The 17,114-nt window shown below is 40.1% G+C and overlaps 1 protein-coding gene across 1 annotated transcript; it reads right to left on the reverse strand.

Moving 5' to 3' along the window:
• Positions 1-8,637: 8,637 nt before the first annotated feature.
• LOC145821443 (uncharacterized) lies at positions 8,638-10,376 on the reverse strand. The gene is made up of 2 exons (XM_082917965.1): positions 9,186-10,376; positions 8,638-8,844 (listed from the first exon to the last, which is right to left on the reverse strand). Exons 1-2 carry the CDS (start codon positions 10,374-10,376, stop codon positions 8,638-8,640), a joined length of 1,398 nt encoding a protein of 465 aa, XP_082774091.1.
• Positions 10,377-17,114: the final 6,738 nt, after the last annotated feature.

Genomic DNA, 17,114 nt, shown 5'->3' on the forward strand with positions numbered 1-17,114 from the left:
ATTAACTAAGAAAATAAATAAACTGGCTTGCAAGCCAGGGATTGCCTTGACTCCGCTCCGGGTGATGAATGATGCATGTTCGGGTTACCTTTGTGCGGAAATCCACGACGATGCCCCAATTAGCCTCTGTTTGCGCCTATTCTTGAAATGCGTGCCAAACTCTGAAAAGTTGCTGATTCTTCATTTTGCTGCAACAAAGAGCAGGAAAGGGGCATAGCAATGTATTTTCACAAATGTATGCATGCCTCGATCCTCGTGCCACTAATCACGCATATCGATGCATGATGGCCGAGGGGTTGAATTGTGCAATTCAATATAGAATGAATGCACATATAAACACAACAAGAACCTAACTCCATCATGGATGATCCGGAGTGTCAGTGACTAGGGAATTGAGACACGTTCCGTCACTCGGAGTGCAAAACGCACCTCGTTTCCCGTGCCCGGGCTAACTCCTATCCCGAACACGATGCAATATCCTATCCCGAACACGATGCAATATGCATGACATGCATGAAATGCAACTAAGATACAATCCTAACATACACAATGTTATAGAATGACATACACAATGCAATAAGGTAATACACAATCGAGTATACACAATGCTATGGATGAAATGGCATACGCAATGCAATAATGGGCTTACACCAACATGAGAGAGCCTCAGCCACACTCACATAGGAGGCCATCAGATGAAAACAAGACAACTCGAAATGCGTGCACGCGTGCACGCAAACCGAGGACCGACCCTCAGGCACCGAAATGCCACTCTAATGAGACATGGCAAAGACATGGAATATGGTATGCAAACATGCAAAAATAAGTAGCAAAATGAGGGGCAAAACAGCCCCGAAACGAAGCGAAATGATACCCGATGCATGGAACAAGTCCCGAAACATGAATTTTGGCGCATGAAATGGCCTATAGCTATGCAATGCATGCATAATTTGAACATGGAATGAAAAGACAGAAGCAAGGCAGCCCCAAAATAAGAATTTTTACAGTTCAAAGCATGGCCAAACAGCAAGCACAAATATGGCAAAACTAGCATGCAAAAATGACCCTAAACGTGAGGTAAAGAAACAACTCACAGCTACTGACCCAAAACAGATTAGGGCCCTTCAACAAAGTTGAAGAGGGGCCCAAAATATGATCTTTTACAGTTTATGGTAAACTACAAAAATCAGCACAGGTATGACTAAACTGTCATGCAAGAAATGGGCCAAAAGATGGCCAAAGAAGCAAGTAGTGGTTGCCGGCCTTAAACACAAAGGGGACCTTTAACAATGTTGAAGAGGGGCCAAAAATAATGCATTTTACAGTTGATGACCGGACCCAAAACAGTATGCAAATATGTCCAAAATGCTATGCAAAATGAGGCCCAAAAGAGAGATATAACATGAAGTGTATAAAATATGCCTCAAATCATGAAAGGCCCTTAATGAAACAAGAAGAATGGTCCAAAAGAAGACTGTTTTCAGTTCTGAAAAGAGCCTAAAAACAGAAGCATAATAGGCTAATAAATCATGCAAAAATGGGGACCAAAGAGGGGTATAATGGCAAGTGGCACATGGAGGTCCCAAACAGTGATGAGCCCTTCTTCAATGTTGAAGAAGGGCTCAAAATAAGCCTATCTACAGTTTACATCATGCTCCAAAACAGATCACACATAGGCCAAAAATACTATGCAAGATAATGGCATTTAAGAAGGATAATGAAGCAAGTGCATCAAGGGGGCCTCAAACAGTGAGAGGCCCTTAAGAAAAAGTGAAAAGGAGCTCAAAAAAATGCCACTTTCAGTTAGGGCCGGAGCTCAAAACAGCAAGCATGTATAGCTAAGAAATTATACAAAAATAAGCTCAAAAGAGGGGAAATAGAACTTACCCTTGAAGACAAGTCTTTAGCAACTCTTGGCTTGAATTTGCAACACCCCTAAGCTCTGGAGAACACCCTCAAACTGCTGGAGTGGAGGATGGAAGGGTAGGGCTTGGTGGTGTAGTGTAAAATGGTGTAGGGTTTGAAGAATGGAAGCTTGGAGATGGAGAGGGAGAGAGATATAATGCAAAGGGCTTGAAGGGAGATTTTCTAACCCTTAGGGCAGAGCTGGCCAGCCAAGTATATGGACCAAAGAGGGGGAGAAAAGGAGGGAAAAAGTGGGGGGAAAACAAGCCAAGTTTCCCTCCAAAAGTTGTCCCCCCAGATACAGGTTTTTGAGGGGAAAAAAGTGTATAGCTGTAATGTACACATTGCAAGGATCATGGCCGGCCAGGTTTTGGAGCTGCAGGTGGCCAGTCGGCCACCTCCCATGGCCGGCCGGCCAAGGGTCAAAAAGGTCAGGTGAGATTAATGGCCGGCCACCACAGATTGGTGTCTTCCCAGGTGCCCTCAACACAACTCTGTGGTTCAAAATTGTCAACTGTAAAACATGAGAGAGAATAGGCCATTTTTAGGAAGGGTTCAAAAGGGTCAGGTGGAATTACTGGTCGGCCACCAACTTTTAGTGTCCTCCCATGTGTGTACATCACAAATATGTGGTTAAAAGTTCAAGAAAATGGCCCAAGGGTGTTCAACATTGGCTCGGAAGTGAGAAAAACGGGCGTCGGAGGGCGCCGGAGGGATATAACTGGTTGCTGAAACAATTGCTGACCTCCCACCCTTCTACGGCCTTCCTGGTGATGAAACAGAGGTACCTGCCAAAAATGAACGAAAACCGATGCAAAACGAATGTTCGGGGGCCAGAACGCGCAGTTCGGGGCCCCGAAAACTGCCTGTTAAGCATCGAAAGTGGCACTCGACCACGAAGTGGGTCTCTCAGACCTCAGTGTCCCTCAAAAGGGAGTAAATAAGATGCATGCCAAAAACCGAAGCAATAGGAGATGGTTAAGCGGTCCCGAACCGAGTCACACGGTCTGACGGCGGGAACCGGACTCCGAAATGGGCAAAATGGCCTACAGCCACAAAATGTAGCCCACGGCCACTGAGAGATGGTCTACGGGGCCTCTCCCTTCCCTCAGGAAAAGAAACAGAGAAAACCGAGCCTGGTTCGCAAACCGAGGCAAAGCACAAAAGAGGGTTCGGAAGTCCGGAGGCAGGGCTCGCAGCCGAGACTCTAAAACTTCTGAACGAGCACGAAATGCAATATCACCAAGCGCTCAACTGGTGACTTCTGAGTCTCAAGGTTGGTCAAAAATGGGGTGTCTACACCCCTTTATTTTCCCCCAAGCTCGTGCTAAGGTTCCCCTTAGAGGAAGCTATTGCTTTGCTTCCCAAGCGTCGCGTCGTTTCGGTTTTTCCCAGTTCGGCCTTGGTGACGGTTCAATCCTGACACACAATCCCTGCATGCGTCCTTTCATGGTGACACGTGGCGATGTGAGATAGGTGTGCAGAGATAGTGCGTCGATTCCATACTGAAGTTCGTGCTCCGTGTACCTGCGCGCCAGCTAGTGCAATTAATGCTCTGGCTGTCGACACAAATCCATTCGTCTACTTTTTCGTTCCTCCAGAGAGTTTCAAAGAGAGAGAAAGAACTTTTTTCGTTCCTCTGAACCAGTCTCGTTGGTGCCCTGCGTAGACTTTTTTGCCGCTGATCTTGCTCTACAACCACTATTCTAATCTCTGTAAGTCCTCTTGTGATTCTTCTTCTATTGCCTCTTTTTATCTTATTCATCTTATTTGGCTCACTTGCTGTCTGTGTTCCATACTCTGTTATCTGAGTCCTACTTCTGTTCCCTTAGGTTTGTTAAATGGGGAAGTTTCGTTCACTGGTTGATACCCCTGAGGCCATGGCTATGTTCCGTCTAGACTATAATATTTCCAACGACGTTACCCTTTCGCTGGCGAAAGTAGACGCCAAGCGTATGGGCACGAGGAATACCGTTGCCTTTCCCATTGCGGCCATAGTCGAGGGAGGGATTCGGTTTCCTCTTGACCTGTTGGTACGCCGGTTTCTGCATCAAGTCCAGCTAACTCCAATGCAAGTATCTGTGAACCTTTTCCGTGTTGTTTGTGGCGTATCTACCCTCAATAGACGATTGGGTTTGAACCTTGACATATGAGATATTTTAGGTTGTTATACTCTTTCTCATAACAAAGACCACAGCACGTATTATTTGCGTGTTCGCTCGTTTGATTGCCATTTGGTTATTGGGTTGCCCGATTCAGATAAGCACAATGATGATTTCTTACAAGTTGGTGGAAACTGGGAGTTCCCTGCCGGAACTGAGTTTCAGTCTGAGAGGATGCCCCAGAAAGATGGCTACCCAGGTTCGGGCCTCTCCTTTTAATGCCTTTTGTATTTCTTACTTTATTTTGGATGTTTCTCTAATGGATCACTTCTTTTTTTGCAGAGGCCTCTCGTTTCCAACGAAGACTGAATCGAGAGAACGTTAAAGCCATAAAAGCGGCCCTGAGGTATAAAAAGAGATCTGCACCCGAGTTATTAGGATACCAGTCTACTTACCGTTCTATTATTCCAAAGAAGGCGAGGCTCGCTACTGCCTTCTGGACTCTGATACCGAGACCGATACGTCTCTCACTCCTTTGGTCACGAACCGTCGCAAAAGTCAAGGTGCACTTTCTGAGAGAGCACCCTCTCCTGCCCCCAGTTTCGTAGGGGACGGGTCTGTGGTAAAGAGAAGAGTGTTGGTGGATTTAGAGGCGGAGGCTTTCGGAGCCTCCGATGTTTTGGAAACCCCTCCAGAAAAGACCAAGGCGAAGAGCCTAATGGAAGTGAAGATGGAGGTGGGAGCTTCTGGGACCCCTGCGACTGCTGCCGAGCCCTCAGCTTCGGTCGCTGCGCGAGCAAAAAAGAGAAGAAGAGAGGCTGGCAAAGCAGTGGTGGGGGAAGCTTCTGAGGATCCTGCTGAGGATGAGACTTTTGAGAAATGGAAGCCGCCAATGTCACATGAAGGTAGGCCCATTTTCACTTCTAATTCAATTGTTGCTTCACAAGATTTTGCCTTTGATTTGACTAAGTTTCTTTTGATGCCGGTTGACATGGCCGACCATAATGTGCCTCGTGATATTCCTATCCTGAAGGGGACCCTTTAGATGATGACTGCTGTAAGTGTTTCCTCGTTTTACTTGTCTTTATTGTTGCGTTGCTGTCTCCTTTTCTCTTAATTCTTCGTTGTGCTTTGTAGTGTATCCAGAGAGTGCATTTGTCTATTACCCGTGCTGAAGAGCTAGAAAGGGCCGTGTTGGAGGCTGCAATGAATGCTGAGAGACTAACGGTAAGCTTGGAGACAGAGAAGGAATGATGCCAAACCGCGGAGAAGGAAACATTTCGGTTGAACAAGATTGTCGCTTCAGCTGAAAAATTGAAGGAGGCTGCTATTGGGACACAGGCTCAACTCAAGGGGAAGGTGGCTGAACTGGAAGCCGTTATTGCCGTGATGGCTGCCGAGCGCTCTGTTTTGAAGGCCAAGCATTGGCAAAAAGGCTGGGATGAAATTGGGGCGGCGTATAAGGAAGAGGTGCTAGTACTGCGAGACAAGCTCTTTCTAAAGGGTTGGCCGAGTGCTTTGGTTACTGCGCTGGTTCCTGAAGGCTCTTCCCTGTTTCAGGATGTTCCCATTCCTTCGAGATCCTTGGGTTCGAAGACTGTTTCCACCCCTGCTGTTCTTCCAGTAAAAGTTTCCTCAGAAGCTGATTCTGCAAACAAGACCTAGGACAGTAATGTTGCCGCTGAAACGGTGGATGCTGAAGGGATTGAAACCCTAGAGACCAAAGCCGCGGGAGATGTGGTTAAGGAGGCTTCTACTTCTCAGGAAGTTGGAGCTGCCTCTACTTTTCCTCTTCCAGACGGCCTGGACGAAATTGTTGATGCTGCTCCTGAGTTTCTGTTACTGAAAGTTGATGTTGAAAGGATTTGAACTTTTTTGCTTTTCTGTTTCGATGTATCGTGGCTCGGTCTCCAAGACCAGCTTTTTTTCTGTACTTTCCAAGACAATTTTTCTTTTCTCTTTTCTTTTCTTTGTTGCTGGTTATAAGGCCATCTGTGCCTTTTGTTGGATAATAGAATTTTCTCTTTGAACTTGCAGTATGATGTTGTTTGGCTTTTATGTCTGAATGTTTTCTATATTGCCTGCCCCAGCCGAGCACTGTTGGGACCTCGGGGCCGAATAGACGCTCGGTCTGGTTCTGTACTGCTTTTAAATAGATGCTCTGTCTAATTTGGTACTGCTTGCCCCCGACCGAGCATTGTTGGGGCCTCGGCGCCGAACTGGTGCTCGGTATGGCTTTGTACTATTTGCCCTCGGCCGAGCACTATTGGGACCTCAGGCCGAACTGATGCTCTGTGTGGCTAACGGATGTGTGGTATAGATGTGCATGAGTTTGTAAGTGGATCTTACTTAGGTCTAGGTTGGTTTTAAAAGAAAACAATTGTTTGCCCCCACTTGGAGCTAAGTAAGATTGGTACTGAAGATTGTGCTCTTAGATAAAACTGCTTAAGTCTGTTGTAACTTTGAAAGCGCAGATGCGTTTGAAAGAGATAAAGACATGAAGAGGTGTCTTACTCAGGTCCAGGTTGGTTTGAAAAAATAATTGTTTACCCCCACTTGGAGTTGAGTAAGACTAATGCTGGGAGTTTTCTCCTGACAGAGCCTGGTCATGCTTGTTCCAACTCTGTTTGTTTAAATCAGTACTGAAGTGTTGACGTGTTTGTACTTAAGGAAATTTGTGGATTCAAAGACGTTTACTTAAGATATGTTAGTGTGGTTTCCACCAAGCAATTCCACTTGCCTATAGTCTAATATAGTTGCCAAACATTATTCCACCAAGCAATTCCACTTAGCATGTTTGAGTGCGAACCAAATTTAAATTCCGTCCAGTCGTTCTGAAACTAAGTCCATTTGGGTTAAGACCAAAGTTAACTCCGTTTGATAAACATCAAAGCTAATTCCATTTGGTAAGGACCAAAGTTAATTCCGTTTGATAATTATCAAAGCTAATTCCGTTTGGTAAGAACCAAAGCTAATTCCGTTTGATAAGCATCAAAGCTAATTCCGTTTGGTAAGAACCAAAGCTAATTCCGTTTGATAAACATCAAAGCTATTTCCATTTGGTAAGAACCATCCAGCTCGGCTCTACGCTACTACAGAGGACTGGAGATGCAATGCTTGGCTCTGGCACAAACTCAACCCAAACTTTTTTGGCATCTTTGGTATCCATTGATGAGCCGAGATAAGCCAAAGAATCAGCATGGCCGTTTTTGTCCTGACTAATTCGTTCCACTCGTATGGATTGAAACTTTTTGAGTAAGTCTTTGGCCTTGCCTGTGTACATGGCCATTCTTTCATCCCATGTTTCGTAGACCTCGGAAAGCTGGTTTACCGCTAGCTGTGAATCGCTGAAAATAAGAAGTTGTTCTGCACTGAAGTGTTCGGCACTGCATAAGCCAGCCAACAACGCTTCGTGCTCTGCCTCGTTGTTCGAAGCCTTATAATCGAGCTTGAGAGCTTGTTCCCAGATAAATCCTTCTGGTGAGATAAGTACTACTCCTGCCCCCGAACCTCAGTTATTGGACGACCCGTCAACATAGAGCTGCCAGATGTTTCCGATGAAGAATTTCCAGGCTTCTGAAGCGCAGGGCTTTCCTTGTTCGTTAATGCGTGGCACTTGTGCCGAACTTGGGTTCCCTGGTTCGGTACTCTAGGTGGGAGCAAATTCTGCGACAAAATCTGCTAAGACCTGGGCCTTAATTGCTGTCCTGGGTTAATACCGAATGTCAAACTCGCCAAGTTCTGTTGCCCATTTTACTGTTCTGCCAGAGAAATCGGCTCAGCTAAATACAGATCTGAGGGGGAATTCAGTGAGGACATTGATGGTATGCCCCTAGAAGTAATGTTGTAACTTCCTCAAGGCGATAAGTAGCGCGTAAGCTAACTTTTCCAATGGTAGATACCGTGTCTCGGCATCTAGTAAAGTCTTGCTAACGTAGTATACAGGTCTCTGTTCTTTGTTAACCTCTCGAATTAATATTGCACTTACGGCATGATCTGAGACTGCTAGATAGAGGTACAGCTCCTCTCCTGGCTCTGAAGTAGACAGAAGGGGAGATGTACTGAGGTATTTTTTGAGACTTTGTAGTGCTTCAGTGCACTCGGAACTCCATTCAAATGCTGCCCTTTTCTTCAAAAGCTGGAAGAAGGGCTTCATCCAATCTGAAAACTTGCTGATGAACCGATTCAGTGCGGCCGCCATTCCGGCCAGTTTCTGCAACTTCTTAGCCTTTGTTGGTACTTCAAGATCTTGTTTTGCTTTTATTTGGTCCGAATTTGCCTCAATTCCTCTATGAGTGACCATATATCCCAAGAACTTCCCTGTTCCTACCCCGAAAGCGCATTTCGAGGCATTGAGGCGAAGTTGATGGTTCTTTAATATGTCGAAAACTTCTCTCAAGTCTGTAAGATGGTCTGTAGCGAACTTGCTCTTGACTACCATATCATCTGTATAAGCTTCCATGGTTTTTCCCAGTTGGTTCTTGAACATCTGAGTGACTATCCGCTGGTAGATCGCCCCGGCGTTCTTGAGGCCGAACGACATCACTCTGTAGCAGTAAGTTCCTCTCGGAGTGATAAATACTGTCTTTTCTTGATCCGGACTAAACAGTGGTATCTGATGATAACCGTCTTAAGCGTCCAGAAAACTCATGCGTTCATGCCCTGCTGTTGAGTCTACTAGTTGATCAATGCGAAGCAGAGGAAAGCTATCTTTAGGGCTAGCTTTGTTCAAGCAAGTGAAGTCAACGCAAACTCTCCATTTTTCGTTCTTCTTCTTGACTACAACTGTGTTGGACAGCCATTGCGGGTACTGAACTTCCCTGATTGCTCCTGAAGCCTAGAGTTTTTCGACTTCGGCAATTACTGCTTCGGTGTGCTCGACTGAGGATCTCCGACTTTCTTTCACAATGGGCCGAGCTGAAGGGTTGATGTTGAGCTTGTGGCAAGCAAATTTTGGGTCCAACCTTGGAGTATCATATGCTGACGATGCGAATACCTCTATATTTTTCCTCAACAGTTTCAGCAGCTAAAGTTTTTCTTCAGTGCCTAGCGAGGTACCGATAAGGAAGTACTTTTCTGGGTCATCCTCTATTACCAAGACTTTCTCCAAATCCTCTACCATCTTTTCCTCTGGGATTCCCCCTACATCTTTTAAGACTGGCTGTTCGGCCACTTTACCTTCTGTACCCGATTGCAGAGCTGTTTTGCCTTTAATGCTGCCATGAAGCAATGTTTGGACGCAACTTGATCCCCTGAGATCTGCTCTACTCCGTGTTCTGTTGGGAAACGGATGAGCTGGGGGTAGATTAAAGGGACTGCCTCCATTTGATAAATCCATGGGTGGCCAAGTATGGCGTTGTAAGGGGAGGGTGTATTAATAACCAAGAACTCTATCTGGAGGGTTTTTGTTCCCGCCACGACTGGCAACACTATTCTGCCAAGAGGCCATTCTGGCTGCGAATTGAAACCGACCAACGGGGTTGCCGCTGGGGTGAGGTGCTGCTCGGAAAGACCAAGCTTTCTGATCAAATCATAATACAATATGTCTGCTGCACTGCCTTGATCTACTAAGACTCGTTTTACATCAAATCGTTTCCCAATTCCCACAGTTATAATTAGTGCATCAGTATGTGGGTGCTGTATGCCTTCTAAATCTTTGCTAGTAAATGAAACAGTGCACAAGGGGGATTTGGGTACTGTACGTACCTTTTTCGATGCAGCCTCTACTGACATGACCCTTTGAATTTGCACAGCTTTAGAGATCTCTTCTTTCAGTGCCTTATCAGATTCTTGAGTCGCCGTCTCATGGATCACATTTATTATCAACCGAGGTGGGTGCTCAACATTCGGTTCTGGTGGCGGGTTCCCCAGTTCGGCCACTTCCTTATCCTGATCAATGTAATCCCTTAGGTGCCCGGCTGCCACTAGATCTTCCAATTGTTGCTTTAGTGCCCTGTAGTTCTGAGTCATGTGCCCCCTGTGTTGGTGGTAAGTGCATCTGAGTTTCTGATTGTGCCGAGCTGGATCTTCCAACATTTTCGGTGACCAAATAAAGAAGGGCCCTCTCTTGATCTTTTCCAGGATTCGATAGATTGGCTCTTTGAATACAATCACAACGGCTTCGTGGGATTTGGTCTTATCCACTTCATTCACTGCAATCCCTCGGTGTTCTCCTCGATCTGTTCTCTTCTTGTGCCGAGCTGTTTGTTCTGCTGATGCTACCTTGATAGGGATCTGATCATCTTCGAGGCGAGCATACTGCTTAATCCTGGCACGCAAATCTTCCAAAGCTGTAGCCGGGCGCTTGGTAAGTGATTGTCTCAGCTTACTTTCCGGGCACAGACCATGTTTGAAGGACATAACGGCCATCTGTTCGCTGCACACATTTTCCTTTAGGTCATTGTACTATTCCCAGTACCTCCTGGCATAATTACGCAGCGTTTCCTCCTGCTCCTTTCGAAGACAGAACAGTGTATCCGGCTCTTTCGGGATCTTAGTGTTGGAGACAAACCTGGCTAGGAACTCTTCGGAGAGCTATTTCCAGCCATAGATCGATCCAGCGGGAGATGATCGAACCATCAAAGTCCGGTTTCTCCCAAGCTGGATGGGAAAACTTTACACATCAGTGCCTCATCTCGGTTCCATAAGGACATCATCTGTCTATAATGGCTAATATGTGTCAGCGGGTCCGACTTCCCGTCGTATGAAGTGAACTTTGGTGGGGTGAATTTCTTTGGAGGTCTCAAGGTCTCAATCTCCGGGAGAATGGCGAAGAGACGAGCCTGTCCAGCGCTCGGTGTTTTCTCTGGTGAACAGTACGGTCCAGATGATCCCGATGTTGTTCGTTCTGCCTATTGCCAATCAACCAAGCACGAAGGTCCTGAGGAGGGTAGTCAGTCTGTTGGCTAACTGTCTTCTGCCTCTTGGCCCTTCTCCGGCGTGATCCACGGGTGTGACTGCTTGCTGCCTCACTCTGTACTGGGATAGGCTGGCTTTGTTGCCCAGACTTATTCCTGGGGAACTTCTTCACTGGTGGCTCTCTGGATGAGCTCCTCCGTCGCAAACGAGAGGGCTCCACTTCCGTCTTCTTTTCCATTGAATCGCTCAGCACCCTTTTAAGTTAGGCTTTCAACTCCTGTATCTCCATCCCCATAGAGTCTATGATTCGATCTCTATAATCCTTTTCCAGAAGAAAGCGATGAGAAGAACCTCCAGCGAAGCGTAATCGATGCTCGACGGATTCAGGGGTTTGATTATTGTTTCCAATTTGTTCCTCTGGGACTATTGGGAGTGCCAATCCTTTGTCCTTCGTTTTCTCCGTCTGTGGAGTATGTGTCGAAGGCGGAATGTCCTCAATCCCCATCGCCGGAACTGAGTGCAGAGCTCAGAGATGAAGTGATCCACGCTCACCGCACCAATTGTGCGTACCGGATTCCGCACTAGATGAAAATGGATCGGGGTTCCGCACTTGGTTGGACTATCCAGGGACTGAGATTCTTGCCACAAGAAGCACCGTTAGAGCTGCCCGGCCGGAGTTGGCCGGATAACCCCTCCGGTGTGGGAATTAGTGATTGGAGAGAGAATGTATATCGAGTTGAGCTTGTAGTTTTACTTGGAATCGTTCAGTTACCTTCAATGTGAAGTTCATGTTGTATATATAGTGTTCCTTGCTTGCTTCTCAAGGTGGGTTCATGGAGTTTGGATGCTGCCAGGTGTCCTTTTAGCATTGCTCAATGTGGGAGATCACCTGGTAGTTGTCATTGAATGCATATACTCATTGTAGTCATGCTGATAACAAACCACATTCTTTTGATTCAACAACTTCTATGATTCTAGGTGTAAGGGACTAGCTGAGGTGGCAACTTGCACATGCACACATTCACAACTTCCACGTTTCCTTGCGAGGTTTCCTCAGCTCGGTACCACTGTGCCTCAGTTTGGCGTCATTATGCCTTGTCTCGGCCTTTTACAGGATCATTCATGGAGATGGGCTGATCCATTCGGATATCTTTGTATTTGCTTGGCCCATAGGTTCAGTCTCGCAGCTCGTCCCAACCGAGCACTACGGCTGAACTAGCCTTTCCACTACGGGTTGGGCCCAAGTGCTTGAGGACCTGGGTGGACTGTTGATCATGAAGTTGTGCTCAATTGGTTTGCCCATATACTCATCCAGCCCACTTGGATTCGGACTTCAGTGGATTGGGCCGGCTCAAGGCTTGGACCCGACCCATTTCACATTTAGCCCCTTCAATACCTACATTCACTGTTGTTATATTGTAATTCATACAACCCTTACACCAAAATAAAAAATATAAAGAAAAAAAAAGTCAAAACAAATCTATCTATCTATCTGTCTGGGAAGAAAGGGTTGAGGCTATTATAGCCTCAAATTACAAATAAGCCAAAAAGCCCCATTGTTCAAAGTTTTTCAAAAAAAAAAAAAAAATGGGCTGCAGCTGCCGATAGTGTAGGCACAGCCTACACTGTCAATTGACAAATTGTTACATCAACTGATAAATTACGATTTTGTCCTTTTATATCAATTAAAAAAATTATAATCTTAAGGATAAATTTGCCATTTTAACTTCAAACATCATTTCAACACATTTTTCAATACAACAATTCAAATAAAAATCCATCTCATCTTTCCAAACACAAAAACTAAAATAGCCTACTAAAATAACCAAAAAGTCTCTAAAATAGCCACTTCCCAAACGAGGCCTATATCTATCTATATATTATATAAGGAAAATGGGCTTTTTAACCCATAAGCCTTGTGGAAGCTCTAATATCTCAACCTTAATTTTCTAAGTTTTTGATTTAAAAAAAAAAATAACTCAGCATTTATTAATTTCTCCCAACTCATAAGCTTTTGGGAGATTTGGTCAAAATTCCCTCATAATAAAACTTAATATATTAAGGTCAAGCATAAGGACAATAAGTTTTTTAACCCACAAGCCTTGTGGGAGCTTTAATATCCCAATCTTCATTTTCTAATTTTTTTGATTTAAAAAAAAACCTCATTATTTATTAATTTCTCCCAACTTATAAGCCTTTTGGGGGATTTGTTCAAAATCTCCTCATAATAAAACTTTAATGCATTAAGGACGAGCATAGAAAGAATTCCTTAATTATTATCAAAATATTAAACTTTAATATAATATAACTTTTGATGTAGATGTCAGTTTGTAATAAAATTAGTATTTTTAGAATTCTCTCATCAATATCTATCAAATAAGATTCATGTTGATTATGAAATTCTTTAAAAAAAAAAATATTACCGTTGAAATTGATGTAAACAGTAACAGTAACATGTTATTCTATTTGACAGTTATTTTGTTTGACTGTAACATGTTATTTTGTCTTATAGTAAAATGTTATTTTGTCTTATAGTAAAATGTTACTTTGTCTGACAGTAACATGTTACTCTAGTAATATTGTCTAAAAAAAAAAAGAAGATATTTTACTTTATCCTTACTCAATTATGTGTTTTCTCCTTAGGGCATTTATGAAGCAAAATAAATTGGGCGGTCTTTTTTACTAAATAAGGGTCCAATGGAGGGGTTTTGCCTAAATTTCGCAAGCCTTTTGGACTTCTCCCTAGGGGTGAGCATGGTCCGAATTGGTCTGAATTGGGATAAAATCATGAACAATCTGTTATCTATGGTTCTTGAAAAATTGAAACCAATCAAATCCATTTAAATCGTGGAACCAATCAAATCCGTTTAAATCATGGAACCAATCTGAACCAATCCATTTAAACACGGATTGGATTGGTTTAAGGCCACAGATTTACAAAATTAAATAACAAAAAAAAAAAGATTATATAGAACATTTTAATTTCATAAAAACGTAAATATAACATCATATTAGTTCAACAATAGCAACATATATTTTCATAATAGCAATATACTGTTCTAAAATTTAAACAATCATAAAAAAATTGGATCCACCATAAGTATTTAAACTATTACAAATTAAAACTAAAACCAACAAACAAAAGCAATAAAAGAAGATATCATGCGGGCTTGGGTTTAGGTTTTATATGGAATAAGATAAGATACTATGCGGGAGGGTGTATAATATAAATATAGGTCATTTGTATACAGTCCGGATCGGTTCCAATCTGGAACCGTAGGGTTAATTCAAAATCGATCCGTGGACTATGGATTTTTAATTTTTCAATTCGGAACCAAGCCACGGATTCAAAAAACTAATCCAAATTTACTGGATTGGATTAGACCGGATCGGATTACGAATTTCACAAATTCCTTGCTCAGCCCTATTTCTCCCATACCTATTGCTGCACCTTTTTCAACTTCTTTCATACATTATAGTTAGTGATGAGATTGTTAAATTATTTTTATAAAAAATCTAAAAAATTAATTTGTATATGAAAAAAATATCTAAAACAAATATAAATTCTTATTAAAAAATAACAGGTTGCAATTGCAAAAAAAATAGAAAAAAAAAATTACACTATGCATTTCATTAATAATGCTAAAAAAATGTGCAAAGTGTTTGTGTAAAGTCTTGACACGTGTCCATTTTCAAATTATCAAATGAATATAGATGAAATCAAATAATTCAGTTTTAATGGCTAACAAATATTAGAAGCTCAACTACTGAAGTCTAATAATTATTAATTAATAGAATTCAACAATTGAAATGTCTCAAACCACATCTCTTTGTCATCTCAAATGTTTTCTTTTTTTTTGGTTCGTGCATTCATTTTAATATTGATAGAGAATTGGACATGTGGAAGAGTGAAAGACATTAAAATTATATATTGATTTATGTCATTGTTGTGATGAAAAATAAGGGTTGTCTCTATTTTATATGGCGATTTATTTGGTTTTACCTCCAATTAAACGTCAAGTGTGCTTCTATATCATCATTGAACATTGCTTTTATTTTTTTTAGATACATTGTCTCACAATTGTTTGTATTTTGTGTCATGAAATTTATTACATCTGTATTTGCTAAAACTATTAAATGGACTTAATGTAAGAAGTGTAGACCATTTCAATGTCATTCTCGAGATTAGAAGTACAAAAAATATACACAAAAAGTATATAAATAGATAAGATTTTACAAAATTTATTTGTGAGTCTCACTTCTTGAAAATCCTATACTTCATTTATTTTTTGTATTATATTTTATGTTTAATTTCTGTACTTTTTTTTTTAAAATATAGTTTTCTTTGTTTTCTTTAAAAGTTTATTTTTAAAAATTAATAAATAAATAAGTAAATCATTTTCTATTTTAAACAATTTCATTTTTTTTTATTTTTTCTTAAAATAGTTTTAGTTTTAGGCAATTACTTACTCTTTTTTTTTTTCTTCTATATATTGTAAGTTTGTACATTTTAAGCGTATGATATTTTCACGAAAACACTCGGAGATACACTATAATAGAAGTATCATGCAAAAATCAACTAAGAAGAAGAAAAATAAATAAAACCATACGACGAATGTAGAGTAAAGATCAAAACTCCCAAAGCAAGTAAGTAAACAAGCAAACAAGTATAATAGAATATTTAATGGACATTTGAAAATTTGCAACAAAATTTTATAACTTTCATTTTAGTTAAAAAAATTCTATTTGGTACTAGCTAAATAAAATGCTTTTAAAATAGTTATTTTTTTATTTAAAAATAAAACTATAGTAAATTTATGTAAGCATAACTGCTAATTACATATTTTTACTTAATGTGTAATATTATATTGATTACCCTTTCAGGTTTATTTTTTTAAGTATTTATATGGGAGTAAAAAAATGTCGTTAGGAATAAATTTCTAAATTTTGCCTATACATTATTTTTAAATTTTGAATAAAAATAAACATAAAATAATTGATTGAAAATATGCTGTAATTGTTATATTTCTTTTTCTGTGTGCAAAAAAGAAAGAAAGAAAAGAAGATATTTAAAAATCACAAGTCACATATATACAAATAATTATAAACACAATTGCTAAAAAAACTGAAGCACAATTCATAATGTGGTGAGAGATTGAGTAGATATCAAGTAATACTAGGAGAAAACCTAAAATAGAAGATGTTAAGTTCAATAATAATTACCTTTCATAGTTTTTCTCCCCAGAGATTTTTTCCCCCCGTTTGCTGTATGTAGTGAGAGATGATGATAGTAATTAGCTTATGAAGGAATTGTAATAATATTTTAGGGATAAAATTGATGTATTGAAATTGTAATGTTGTAAGGTTTTAAAATTAAACAAAATATAGAATGGGAGAAAGTTAGGTAAAAAAGGGAATAAAGTATAAAGTTTATATTTCCTTTTCAAATTTTACAAAATATGGTATAGTAACTAATTTTAAGTAATTAATATCCAACAGTTTTTTTTTTAAAAAATAATTTTAAAATAAATAAAAAAATTAACAATTTTAGGATGAGGATTTGGAGCCTTAGAGGCTTCTTTATTAAAATCCCTCTTTTACTTAATATATATGTAGATACAGATATAGATTATATTATATTTTTTTTAAAAAATAGAGCTATTTACCCTTCTACTTTTTATATATACACTTCATATTATGTTTATGGAGAAATTATAAAAAAAGTTCTCTAAGATTTGACTATTGTAACAAAACTAACAATTGACTCGTACAATGCACGTATTATTTTTTTTTTCAAAAAATATTTGACGATACAATGTTTGTTATAAAAGAATAATTTTAATTTTAATTATTTATTTTAATATTTTACAAATTGTTACTTGAATACATATTAATTTTAGTTAAATTATTTGTGTATTTTGATAATTTAAGTTCTATCATATTGTAAAAGTGTAATTATCATATAATAATTTTGTATGATATATATTAAATTATAAAATAGTAAAATAAATAATCATTTTGATATTAAAAATAATAGTTAAATTAGAAGAATAATTAGTAATATAAAATTAAAAGTAATTCTAACTATTTAATTTTCTTTTATATTCATTTGAAAAATAAAAATCTATAGAAATAGAAATTAAATAAAATTTGTTAAAAAAATTAAATATAGATATGTTGTAGTTGGATTATCATATAAAGATTTTATATGATATATATATATATATATATATATTAAATTATAAGATT

The sequence above is a fragment of the Camellia sinensis genome, chromosome 3 (assembly GCF_055761805.1).
Source record: "Camellia sinensis isolate YWXY chromosome 3, ASM5576180v1, whole genome shotgun sequence".
NCBI lineage: Eukaryota > Viridiplantae > Streptophyta > Magnoliopsida > Ericales > Theaceae > Camellia > Camellia sinensis.